This window comes from Podarcis tiliguerta (assembly GCF_965153285.1).
Source record: "Podarcis tiliguerta genome assembly, chromosome: 4".
NCBI classification, from domain to species: Eukaryota; Metazoa; Chordata; class Lepidosauria; order Squamata; family Lacertidae; genus Podarcis; species Podarcis tiliguerta.
In genome coordinates, this window is record NC_139537.1 from 85,721,989 (window position 1) to 85,735,993 (window position 14,005).

General features: G+C 41.6%; 1 protein-coding gene across 1 annotated transcript; it reads right to left on the minus strand.

Annotated features, from left to right (window-relative positions):
- Positions 1 to 2,445: 2,445 nt before the first annotated feature.
- Positions 2,446 to 13,454, minus strand: SLITRK6 (SLIT and NTRK like family member 6). Its single transcript, XM_083437761.1, has 2 exons — positions 12,739 to 13,454; positions 2,446 to 5,803 (listed from the first exon to the last, which is right to left on the minus strand). The coding sequence occupies exon 2, from the start codon at positions 5,791 to 5,793 to the stop codon at positions 3,268 to 3,270; it is 2,526 nt and encodes an 841-aa protein (XP_083293887.1). The 5' UTR covers positions 5,794 to 5,803; positions 12,739 to 13,454; the 3' UTR covers positions 2,446 to 3,267.
- Between the last annotated feature and the right edge of the window lie 551 nt (positions 13,455 to 14,005).

A 14,005-nucleotide genomic window follows, 5' to 3' on the forward strand; every position in this document is an offset into this window, starting at 1 on the left:
CATGAGTCTGACCAAACTGCAGGAGGCAGTGGAAGACAGGAGTGCCTGGCGTGCTCTGGTCCATGGGGTCACGAAGAGTCGGACACGACTGAATGACTAAACAACAACAACAACATTTTTAAGGTTCTCATGAAAATTCATCAGCGTTTTAGTGTGAATTTTCACATTTTGAATTTTGTATATATATATATATATATATATATATATATATATATATATATATGACTCTCCTCCATGCAATGTATTTTTGCATGTTGTTTTCTAATACATGCATTTATAGGCACACTTTACCCTAATATATGTATTTTTGTACACATCACTTGGCAGGAGAACTGCATTGCAAAATTTGGAGAAGTGTGAGTTTTGAAGGACAGCTGTGTTTTGGTTCACATATTGTTTCAACAAGTGAAGATTTGGTAAGGTCACCTTTAAATGTGAACTGCATCAAATTTACTCCCCTTCTCTAACTACAACTTATTAATAATAGTAGTAATATCTTTATTAGTAGCCAGTTTCTTTTGCTAAAGCAAATTATTAAAGATAAGGGACCACCACCAAAACCAGCATATTCTTCTTTCTCCTAGTGGGGAAAAAAATCAAAGTAGTGTGACATCACATCTGCATCTCCACGTTTCTCAGTTTGAATATCCTGTATTGACAGTGTCTTGTGAAAGAATATTTCTAATTCTCTGTACAGAACCCACAGGCAGGGGTGGGTAGAGATCATTTCCATGGCAGCCCCGTGATAAATTCAGCAGGTATTTTCACTGCCTATCACATTACCTGTTCACATTACCACATCTCCCTGTTCATTCCTAGGAGCCTATAGTTTTGGTTGTGAAATCAATGATCTAATGTAAGAAATAAGGTGGTAGTTCAATCAAGCTGCAGGGCCACAGGCTCAGTTTTGTGAAAGACATTGCAGCATTGTGCCAATTGGCATGAATAAAGTATCTGGTACAAATATTTCCTTTTCTTTCCCTCAGAGAGGCTGTTTCTTCAGAAGGTCAAGACATTGCAGAGAAATTAACATTTATGTCAGCTGCTACATAAGCAAACCTCTGGAAGCTTAATTAAGATGTTTTATTTCTTGATGATAAATAGATCCGAATCGTGTAGGCAACACTTGGTATATATTTTCCTCTTCCTGTTTTCTAACGACTTTTAGACTACTTACGGCTGAATTGATTTAACAATGCATTTTTTATAGTATGTAACCATTCAGCCTTAAATAGTCAGAGCCAGAAGTGGGGGCGAATGAATCCATCAAAGTGTAGCTGGTTCACAAAAGACGAGCTTAAACAGGAGGGGAAATGCAGGTCAGAGTAACAATTTGGCACTGTGTCAGTCATGCATGGGCACTAAACTGCCTTCTTGCACCCAGAACAAGATGCTTCTGTATGCATGACGACGGACTGAAGCCTCCCATTTGATTTCCGAACAGATCTGAACTTGTGCGTGCAGGTCTTGCCAATGTCTTTTTATTTAAAAAACGAACTTTTCGGGGTGTGTGTGCATTTTCTTTTTTTAAAAAAAACATTTATTGTCATCTTTTTATTTATAGCTAGAAGTTCTTTGATTTGCTTGAAAGGCACCCAAGAATAATAATAGTAACTGTGAACTGAAATAGATACAAACTGTACAGAATAAATAGTTCATATAAACCTAACTAAGCTTTGTAGTAAAATAAAGCTGTCGTGCTTTATGTCACCTTCATCTGGAGAGCATCTTTGTGAAGTACATCCCATTGATTTCCACAGAACATCTGTCAGGCTGCTCGTATTATTTTTGCTTTTTTTAGCTTTACATCTAAGTTGTTGGGTGGGGGATAAGTGTGCACCGAAAATGTGGCTTGTGTATTCAACAAACGGGTGTGTGAAAACACAGATGTAGCCGCCCGAGAGCTAGACTTGATCGTACCTCCTTGTCGAGTGCATACTCAGCAGAAAACCCAGGACAGTTGCAGTGTAATAGCCGAAACAGCCTGACAGAACTTGCTTTCATGTAAGCATGCTTAAGCATGCGGACAAATCAATGGCTGGGACCCAGCTTAGTCACTGGCAACTATATGTTCAGCATTAACATGACACAGACCCAAGATTCTGGAGTGCTAACGTTGTAAATATAGATTCCAGCGATTTGCTCTAAAACAAGTTGCAAACCGCGCACATGTACTTTTTCTTTCTTTCATAAAGTGCCTGGTATCACTTTCAAACTGGACCTGATAAAAGCTCTTTTGCTGAGTAATTGTAGCAAATGTGGAGTATTTACACAGATACACAAATAAGATCTTGTTGCTCATTGGCGTACTTATTTGCATGTGACATTTAACTGACCACAGTGAATTGATGTTTCATCCGAAGTATCCACAACCATAACGGGAGTCGATCATATAAATAATAATAATAATAATAATAATAATAATAATAATAATAACCCAGCTCATTGATTTACTAATATATTTACAATAAATTCTCAGTAGCTTTTCAAATTTCCTCAGGTATGAGTGTCAACCAATGGTGCACAGAACTCTATAGCAGCATTATATTGAAGACTGTCCAAAAAAACAATTAAAATTGCCTACTAGGGAAAGTAATCAAAAAAGAGAGTTTTGTGTATGTCTTTTAGGATTCCTAGATAAAACATGTACACAGCTTTCCCCCTCCTTCTGAATATTCTAACAGGTTTCGGTTTTTTTTTTAATATAAATAACATTCCAAATAAAAGGTACTTAAATATTGGCAGACCTTGGGGTTGTACAGTTAAATATCTGTTTAAAATCATATAATTTATCTTGTATTTATTATGTGGCAATCTCATGTGCGATCCATAGACAATACTCATACATGTGAACTAATTCCTAACCAATATACACCAGCCTCTTGGAACCAGGTATATAGGTGCACTTTAAAGAAAATTTAGTGTCTAGGTCCGGGGAACAAAAGAAACCAATGCTTCAAGCTTTTTTCTTTCTTTTCTAAGCGAAAAAAATGAGGGATTGCCATGCAGGTCTCGAGGAATATGGCCAGCTGAACTTCCTCCCAGAATCCAGTTGCACCAAAGTTCACATTTAATGTGAGAATGAGACACAGAGCCTGCAAACTTCCCCATGGCTTCACACAGTTATCCCTGAGAGTTTCTTGTCACTCGGATTACTACTGTGCTTAAAGTTCTGATTGACGACACATTATTATAAGGCACTTTTATTTACAAGTTCCGAGTTAAGATAGAAGAGTTTTTGACTTAATCCTTCAGAAAGGGTCCCTTTTATGTTTGCTGTTCCAAGACCTCCAGATAATCAGGTTCAGCATGCAGGTTGGCTTTGAGTTCAAAATATTCATTTTTAGTCTGTTCTAGTAAAACTTTCCTTGGCCTGGAGTACATGAGTGTCTCCATTAGCTTTAGCTCCTCGTGAGCTCCTGGATAGTGTACCTCCATATCAGGGTGTAACTGGGCTATGTTTTTCCGTAGATACTCAGTTATCCCCAGTTGCTGAAGTTCTCTTTCTTTCTCAAGAATGTTCCTGTACAAGGAGCTGGCATCCTGGAAGGAAAGGAACTCAGCCGATTGGTCTGTAGCTTTGTATTTGACATTTGACCCCGTCAGAGGGGAGGAGTGCTCCCTCTCCAAGAGGCCTCTGCGGAGATGTTTGGAATCGTTCATCTCCTTGTCATTCATCTCCTGTTGATGGTCTGTAAATTTGGGGCTGAAAGATGGGCTTCGATAAACTTGAACCATGGGGCTGAGCATACGCTGCTCATACAAGCTTGTGGCCGGGCGCTCCGTGGTGTGATGTGTTGTTTTGTGACCATACATGCTGTACTGAAGCTGCACTGGGCTGCTGTCCCGCATCTGTTCATCTGCGTGCTTCTTTTTGTACCTTCTCCGCCGGTGTAGGACAAGGACGACGATGCCAGCTGCACAAAAAATGATGGTTACAAAGACTATCAAAAGCCCCAGGATTAAAACTGAAAGAGGAATTGCATCGGTAAGTGATCGCAGAATAGTGTCTGCCGTATTGGTGGTGGTTGGTGACGTGGTGACAACTATGAAGCTAGCATGAGTTGCGGAAGGTGGGCTGTTTATTCCGGGACATAGCACGTCACTATTCAGAGATTTCAGTTTCTTTTTAGCTAAATGCCTTGGAGATGTGCAGAAAATGTCGCCCGTCATTGTGTTTCTGTTCAGCTTTTGTATCCATTGCTGCAGCCCAACTGAGTCACAAGTACAATCCCAAGGGTTGTCTTCCAGCTCAAGTTGTACAAGTAAATCCAGATCATCTAAGACATTCCCTACAGGCAAATGTGCAAACTGGTTGGTTTTCAGATTTAGCCTGGCTAGAGGAACTCCAGAAAAAATGTGGGCTGGCAAAGTCTGAAGAAGGTTATTATTTAAATAAAGGACCTTTAGTTTAGGCATGGGATGAAATGTCCCTGGTAAAACCTCCTTGATGAAATTATATTCAAGATACAAATACTCAAGGCGCTGCAGGCCTAAAAATAAATTCCGACTCAGCTTGGTGAGATGATTCCCATTGAGATATAATTTTTGCAATCTGGTGAGATTGAGGAAGGATCCTTCTTCTAGTATTTCAATACGGTTGCTTCCCAAGTGAAGCAAGTCTAGGCTGCCATAGTCTACAAGGTCTGATTTCAGTAATGTCTGAATTATATTTCCAGCTAGTATTAGCTTTTTAGGATTTGGAGGAGGAGGTCCTAAATCTGACAGGCTTTCAATGTTTTGTTCTTGGCATTGCATTAAAATCCCTGAAAGGATATTGCTAGTGCACTGACACGGGATCGGACAATATACACCAGGAAGCAGAGTAGCTGGCTTTGTTACATGAAGTGTTAAAGCAGTTTCCCTGGTAGGAACCCTAAAAATAGGTATTACCTTGGTTGAGTAGTGACTATCACTTATTGACGTGGTAACCACCAATGGTAAGGACCCTGATGGGGCATCAAGATCATTTGTAGGGTGAGTGGGACATAGTGATTCCTTTTTTAATCTGCTTAAAATGCTGCCTTTCAAAATAGGAGGGCTGTGGCATACAACATCACCTATTATGGACTGAGGAGGCATGTTTTCTAACCAAGCTTTCAACTCCACCAGGTCGCAATTGCAGACCCATTTGTTATCTTCCAACTGAAGGTCTAGAATTCTACCAATATGTTCTAAAAAACCAACATAAGGTAGAGTCTGCAGCTGGTTCCCACGAAGATCCAAGTGAGTTAATGGCACAAAGCGAAATACGTTGGAAGGAAGAAACTCAATGGCATTGTCATTTAAAATGAGCACCTTTAGCCTGTTGAGCTTGCTGAAGGCACTTGATTCAATTATTGTGATGAAATTGTTGTCGGCTTGAAGGAATTCCAAGTTCTCCAGCCCATGGAATGTGTCTTCTTTAAGTACTTCTAACGAGTTGTGATTGATATGAAGTTGCTTAAGGAGGCTTAGTCCATTAAATGCTCCTGGTTCAATGTCTACAATGTAGTTAAATCCAAGATGGAGTGAGAGAGCGTTGATGAAGCTGGAGAAGTCATTCACATGTAACATGGTCAAACTGTTGTTGAGAAGACTAAGGTGGAAAGGCCGGGATGGTGGAACATGTACTTGAGATAACTCCTTGATGCCTCTTTCTTCGCAGTTTATATTAAAGACACCATCCTTTTCCTCACAGGAACACAGCATATCACAAGAGCCAATAGTTGAAGGTAAAGCTGGTTTGGACTGTAGTACATCACAAGCAACCCCCATCAAACTTAACGTAATTATCCAGAGCTTCATGGTCATCCAACAGCTTCTGCAAAATACAATACAGATATATACCTAATTTTAATTTTTTTAAAAAGGTGATCATCACAACACTGGAGGACCTCCCCCCGCCTTGCCTGCCCACATGCTCCAATATACAAACCACCCACTGAAGTAGCAACTCCTATCAATTGAAACCTTATAGTAATTCTCTAAGATGAAAATGGCCAACTGGTTGACCATTGAGTGCATCCAATTCCCAAGTTAAATTTGCCCAGTTCTGCAGAGTAACATTTCTGGACACCACTGTGTTCTCTGCTTATTGGATAAGCGACTTACTTTTCCTAAGGTGGGGTGACTAAACTTCACTCAACTATTCCGAATGAGTGTTGGGTGTTAAGAACTATGATATTACCCTCTTTTCTTGAGAACCACCATAGTTCTTCCTTGAGGAGTGTGAATGACCTAAACAGTGGAGTGGTATAGTATATGTCCCTCAGGCTTAAGAAATTGGCTACACCTCTGCTCTGTGGAAAGGAAGGGATACAAGTCACCATTTGCCAGAAATATATGTCCGATAATTGGTACCTTGTACCATAGATGTACCATGAAAAGACTGAATTGTCTATTTATTTCAGTGCAAAAAACTTATTTAGAAATTGGATGAAACCAACAAAGGAAGAATGCTGTCCCCCCACATTGTCACAGTGAATGCCAAACATCTGAATGATCAAACAATTTAAACGTTTAGCATAGTAACAGTTGAGTAAAGGTAAAGGTAAAGGGACCCCTGACCATTAGGTCCAGTCGCAGAAGACTCTGGGGTTGCAGCACTCATCTCACTTTATTGGCCGAGGGAGACGGCGTACAGCTTCCGGGTCATGTGACCAGCATGACTAAGCTGCTTCTGGCGAACCAGAGCAGTGCACGGAAATGCCGTTTACCTTTCCGCCAGAGCGGTACCTATTTATCTACTTGCACTTTGACGTGCTTTCGAACTGCTAGGTTGGCAGGAGCAGGGACCGAGCAATGGGAGCTCACCCCGTCGCAGGGATTCGAACCGCCGACCTTCTGATCGGCAAGTCCTAGGCTCTGGGGTTTACCCACAGCATCACCTGCGTCCAACAGTTGAGTAGCAATGGTTTATTTGTAGAATTTAGGTCAAGAAGAAAAAGAAGTCACAGAAAAGAGAAAAAGTTTCATATAAACACCTCAGTCTTGCGTGGATTCATAGGACTCCATTTTCTCTACAAAGTGGCTGCCCATCTCCAATCATCTCTCAGTGGAGATTTACAATGATTCAAGGATTGTAAATCCTGCTACAGCTCCAATATTTACCTGGCAAGGTTATAAGGGTCCATTACATTCTACAGCATGAAGACAGTTGCAGCATGTTCCAGTAATGTCAGAGTCTAAAGCCATATGAGAGAAGCCTGTGACATGATTCCTTACCATGCCAGCATTGCAACATGGCAAGGTGACTGTCTAGTCTGGTCTTGGCTAAAGAACTAGTTAAATTGTGTCCATTACCAGTGTTACTTTCCCATTCTGTTGACTTCTGTGGCAGCTAACATGGTACTTTCTATAGAGTTAGATTACCACTCTCTTCGGCCCCACCAGCATGGCCAATGAACAGGGACTATGACAGTCATAGTCCAGCATCAAATCTGAAATACACCACATGGTTCTTCTACCATGGTGAGATGTGCATATCAGAAACCATTTATTGAATAATTCAAATTCCTTAAATACAAAACACAAGTCACTTAGAAGTTACGCATATACAGCTACAACTGTGTGTCTGACACTCCCAGCACAATCCTATACATGTCTACTCAGAAGTAAGTGCCAATTGATTCATTCCCTATTTGTGATGCTCCCTTTCATTTGTGAAGGTTTTTTTGGGGGGGGGTTGGGGGGAATGGCGTCACCCACAAACAAGACGGAGGTATCAATAGACTTAGGGAAACACACAAAAACGAGGGAATCCAAAATAGCCCAGTGAGGACTGAACCTGTTCCATAGAACAATGGATCAGGTGGGATAGAAAACCAGGAGAGGAGAAAACAGAATAGGCAGGCAGGCTGGAAGAACGTGGCTAGTGGAAAAGGTGGGGTTGTAGCAGCTCAAGAGACTTCAAAATACTGCTGATCAACTGGCAGACAGGCAGGAGCTGCTGGCTGAGAGATAAGGCAAGGAGCATAGAAGGAATAAAGAGGGAGAGTGGAAGGTGTGCAATTATATCCCTGTGTCTCTTCCTCCATTCCCTTTTCCCCATTCCTCTCTTCTATGAGCAAGAGAGGATGGAGGAAGGGGCATTCAGATGCAAAATGATCAGAGAGAACCGTAACTTATATTTGGATAAATCATTTCCTGGCAAGGCCAGCCAAGCATGTTTTGCTGCCTGAAGCAAAGGACAATATGGTGCCCACACACAAAAAGCCAAGTGGACAGGCAGCTGGATCTTATTTAAATGCTGGTCACATTCTCCACAGCATCTGGGGCAGCATCCTAGTTTAGATGTGGCCAAGTTGGGTCAGGTCGCACATACATGGGGGTATGGTGGTGGCAGTTGTTATGCTATGTATTTTGCATTTTCACACTGTAAACTGCCCTGTGATTAGGGGTTTCAGAGGAACAACCGGCACCTGCTGCCTGAACCAGTTGCTACCCTTTGACTAACGGTAGGGCCGGATTATTTCCTAGTTCACGTTGAGAAGTCTTATTTAAAATGTCTCCAGGCTGCCCATCAATAGGAAAAAGATCAAAGCTGAAACTGGCCCACAACCAAGGATCTCCTATACCCTTCAAAAAGATAGCAGGAAAAAGAAGAGAGCAGGTGTGTGTGTGTGTCAGTAGTCCTGCTAATGCAAATTCCTAAGCAAATGCAGTTTATTGTCACCATACTGCAGGTTAGGAGAACCTAGACTAAGAGACAGTGTAGTACAGGCAAGGGTATATGATGAATACTGCAGGCCAGGCTCCAAGTTGTGTATAACAACTATGCAGGGGTTGTCTAGAGGCACTAGACCCCTTGCTACAGATTACCAGCTGAGAGAGCAGCTTTCCATTGTTTTGATCCTCATGATCCAGTCTGGGATGAGGGCGGAAACAAAAACCTGCAATTAAATCCACTGCTATAGCCCTAATGCAGATGGGTGTGGCTGTGGATTGTGTTGAGAGATAGTCACTGCAGTCCCAAAACATAGCCCCTGGTTAACAATGTATGCCAGAGGTAGAAGTGGGGCTGGGGATGGTGTGGATTCCTGGTCAGAATTCTCCTATATGTCTTAGGATGCACCAAAGATCAATCAACTTCACCTGCCCCCCCCCAAGTCCCCCTCCCAGGCCAAACTGCTTGCACAACCTTCAGGCTTCATTGGAATGAATGCATGCTGATTGGCTGTGCTGTCAAATGTTTTTAAAGTTACCTAAATTTTGCACGTGAAGAAAGAGCGAGGACAGCGGTCTTTGAGGGCCCCACCACAGGTAACATACATACACCTGGGGCATGCTGCAACATTTTGTTGCAAGGCATAACTTGTCCTTACTTTAAAGCATCATCTCTTAGTTTTGCCTTCCAGCTGTTTGTGTGTATTTGCATTTTAGGTACATCTAGGAAAATAAGTATAAGAAGAAAGTGGGAAAAGACGGGACAAGCAAGCTGTGAACAAGATGCTGATCTGGATATATTAGACATTTTCACCTACATTATTAATTACACTTGAAGGTAAATATGGCACAGAATTGCTATGTATACATGGATGATACTGCCTCCTATGGAATTCAAAATGTGCATTGCCTTTAAAGGAACCAGTTTTTGGAAATGTGGAGCTGCTGAGCAATATGTCCTATTAAACACGTTTAAATGTGGGAAATTAACTGTTGTACTAACACAGTTCTTTTAATATAGTTTGACTTGCGACTGTGTATTCTTTACTTATCTGTATGTGTTTACTCAGTCATGTTTGAGTATCTCCTTTTGTTTCACATGGGGTCATCTGTTCACAATGTATTAACAAAGTAAATAGTTCCATATTTCCCAAGTAAAGAATTTCTGCTTCGGAAAGGATGTTTCAAAACACATTTAGGCAAGCTCTGTTTTGGTACACTGCTTATTATAAGGCAGGGAGCAATAGTCACCTCCCAGTGCAATTCTGTGCAAGTTTATTTAGAAGCAAGCTCCAGTTACTTCAATGGGGCTTCCTTCCAAACCAGTGTGTATGCAATTGCAGCTTTGACTTCTCTGAAGTGGTGATATTGATGCCCATGAATCTAGCCTATAATAAGGGGGTAAAAGGGTTGCAGTTTTGACAGATGACATCCAATTTGGCTCGGAGACTCAGTTCAACATGCAACCACCCAGAAAGGTGCTTTATGCGGAAGTTGAACTTTTTCTTCATTTTCTTCTACAAAGCATTTGTGTGTTGACATCTATATGCACATGCCCAGGATTGAGGTCATGTCTTCAACCACTGTGAAGTCGTGTGTTGCTTCCCTGCACTCGTTTGGGCAATTAGTGCCATTCAATAAAGGAGATTTTGCAACAGATTTTTAACCCGATTGTGTTTTACAGCATATTGCTGTAAAGTGCCATGAGGATGTAATAGGAGAAGAATATTGCCTTCAAGTCCTAGCTTGTGGGTGTCCTCAAGGCATCTGGTTGGCTTCTGTGGAGAAGAGGATGTTGGACCAAAATCCCAAACCTAATTACCTGGGTTTAAGCCCCATTGAACTCAATGAAACCTACTCAAATAGGAGTCCCCCGGTGATGGACCTTTCTGATCCTCTTATATTAGGCTACCAACATTAGAGTCTTTCTTAGGGCTGCGGTATTATTTAGCTTGGAGGGATTCACTTCCAAGTAAACACGCACAGGATCAGTCTGTTCAACTACAGGTAGCAATTTTGATTCATTGTTGTTGTTGTTGTTGTTGTTGTTGTTAAACATGACTATAAGATTCATTTCAGAAGCATTAAGCCAGAGAGCATGGGTGTGCGTCAGATTGGCTCCATAACTAGTGGAACTCACAGTGAAATCCTATATAAGCCTACTCAGACACATTGAGTTCAGTGGGGCTTATTCCAAAATAATCGTATATACCATTGCAGCTTCAGTCTTAAAGGCAACTATCCTAGTATGCCAATATTTTGAATGGGCCTACAAGTAACGATGTGGGTTTTTTCTTGTTTGTCGGGGGGTGTTGTCCATAAAGGGATAAATGCACATATTTTGGATCAAACAAAAGAAGTTTCTTGCCCCACTCTAGAGTCTAAATGTCTGCTTCTCCTTAACTTTAGTACCCTCACCCCAACCAACCTTGCTGACTGATGAACAAGACCCAGCATGCAGATCCTGTTTTACCAAAGGAGTTAGTTTATTACCAGCCATTAAAACAGAAAGTATTCCCCACTTTTAGTACCCAAGGCTTTGTTTTTGATAACCTAACTTCACAAATAAAGCTTCTTGTAAACACTTGTCTTCAGCAAAGCAATTGGGTCATTAATTCAACTTTTATTTTCTCTTAACTGTTCTTCTGCTAAGCAGGCAGAGCACACTGAACATACTTGTTACGATGTCCTTGGGCAAAATTAAGAGAAGTAAATCAACATGCATTAATTTAAAGTGCATGTTGCATCGAAGGACGCTTTACATACATTTCTGAAGATGAAAGCCTTCCACGTTTTTTTCTGAAACACAAATGTTTAAAAGTATTTCCAATCGGCTGGAAAGGCATTCGCCTCTTAATCATTGTCATACTTTGGCTGGGTAAAATTGCAATAAGTCTCTTTCTCTTCCATACACACAAACACACACAGAGAGTTTTTTCTCCCTCTGCAGATAGATTCTTGAAGCTTCTGTCTAGTCCTGGAAGACATCAACTCACTATCTTAGATTTTGTCCTTCCAACTGTCCGCCTCATCCCCAGCCTTCAAAAGCCATTGCTAGTAACACAACTGTAAACAAAAGCCTATTTTTGGCTAACATATTATTTACATTTTAAAACTTCTACCCCATCAAACATGGCTTTATCCATGCATGGATGCCCCCCTTGGGGCTGCTAACCTTGTATTATAAATATAATGAAACTTCAAAATATCCAAAGTGGCACAGGAGTATAACTTACTTCCTATTGCCCATTCCAGAGAAATGTCCCTTGTACCTATTAATTCACTTGCTTAGTTGAAGCATTACATTCCCAGTGCTCTAATTCCATAGATGCTTTCAAAAACTACCTTAAATAAATGGTTCCATTTTGAGCATGGAGGGAGGAGGGAGTTTGGGGAAAACCTAAGGAACACCAGAGGTTTTCTCCACACACACACCACTCGCCTCCACTGCCTCTTGGTAGATTTTCTGCACATTTTTGCATTTTCAGGAGTACTGATTAATGAGTGTCCCTAAGGCAAAGTTTCCATACAGATTGAAGGCAATAAATCCATCTATTTTAAACAGCAGAAATCAAATGCATTTCTTGTTTCAATTAATGCTTATACAGTTGGTAGAAAGTGGATATGACGGACTACAAAGCCTCAGGTTAAGGAACGATCACTTGAATATGGCTATGTGCTCCTTTGTCAAATTCTGCAGGCAACTACAGTTTACTCTAGGATCTCAGAAGGAATCTAAGGGTTTGGTGTATGTAAAGTCCTTTTCGTGTGTGCCACTGCAAATGCCACTCCTTAAATCTCTCCTTCCCTGCCAGCCAATTTCTTTTAAGATCCTTCCATGCACACAAAATATCCCCAGGACCTATGCAACACTTGAGGTGCCATTCTATAAGTTTTGAGCAAATATTTGCTCTAACAGGAAACAAGCACCTCAAACTCTCTCTCTCTCTCTCTCTCTCTCTCTGTCTGTGTGTGTGTTTGTGTTTGGTGGGGCGGGGGAGAGAGAAACAGAATAGGTAGCCAAGGTGATTTTTACAATGCAAAAAAAAGCTGGCTATGGTTAAGTTAATTCCTAAATGAAAGTCTCCTTACCTGTACAGCAGCTACACCCACTGACACAGCCGGCGATGCACAGAGTCGCTCTTCGTATACAATCCGCTTCCTTGTTATCTCCAAAAAGGAGCCCTTTCCAATCCCCCACCAACCTAGGTTAAGGTCTCTCTTTGCAGGGATCTCAAGCGTGGCTGCAGTTCCTTGAAGTTAAAATCCTAGATCCGAAGCAGGACGGATCATATTTGACTGAGAGCAGAGAGACAGAGAGAGGGGGAAATAAAATAAAAAAAAAATTCTTGCAGGAGGTGGAGAGGGGGAGAACGACGCCAGCGAGAAAGAGAACCCACTACACCATCCTGTAAACAGTTGTCCCTTTTGCTCAATTAAAATTCACAGCAGACTTCCCAGCTAGGCTGACTTTCTGCACGTAGTTAACCATTTGCGAGCTTCGGGATGCAGTAAATAAACCCAGCGCTCCGCAGGACTTCAAGCGATCACTCCTGGCTTTGCAAGAAACGCAATATGTATCTTTAGATGCTTTAAGGATCCAAACTGCTGCGATGCACGCTCTCTCTGTGTGTTTCGCTCCCCTCTCTCTCTCCCTTCGGAGAGTCTTTCTTGTTAGCTCAGTTTGTTATTAGTCAGATTGCCAGAGGCTGGGAGGTAGTAGGCGTAAATAAAGAGACTTCTTGGCTTTTGACTCAGCCTTTAAGCCCTTCCCCATCGCGGAGCGTTAATCTGCCAGTGTCATTTAATACAAGATCCACGCAGCTCCACCTTAGGAAAGCTCAGCTCCTCCTCCTGCTGCTGCAAATTATCTCACCTTCTTCTCCTTTACCCCCTTCTTAACCCTAACTCCCCCCAACCCTTGAAAAAGAAGCAAAACACCTGAAGCACCTCAAAGAAAAATACTACTCCATCTCTCATAGAAAGCAAAATAAATATTCATTTCTGGGAAGGAGGGAGGGATATTCCGACAGCATTTGGTAGCCTTATCAATAAGAGATTCTTGTTCCAATCTTGATCCAAAGGTCTGTTGCAAAGGCTCAGAGATTGTCCAGTCATTGACTGGAGAATATTTTTCCCCTACAAAAGAAGACTCAGTGATTAATTACCTGTCAATAGAGAGAAGGGTTTTGTCTAAAGTGTGATAAGTGGTCCATAGATGCTGCCCTCTGGTCTCATCTTCTGGGATGCTTAACTGGTGTAGAAGTGTGAGTGTTTTCATGGGTCGGACTGAAGCAATCCTGGGTTTTTTACAGAGGCAGGCAGAATGCAGTAATTGTTCTCCAGAAATCCCCCAGTG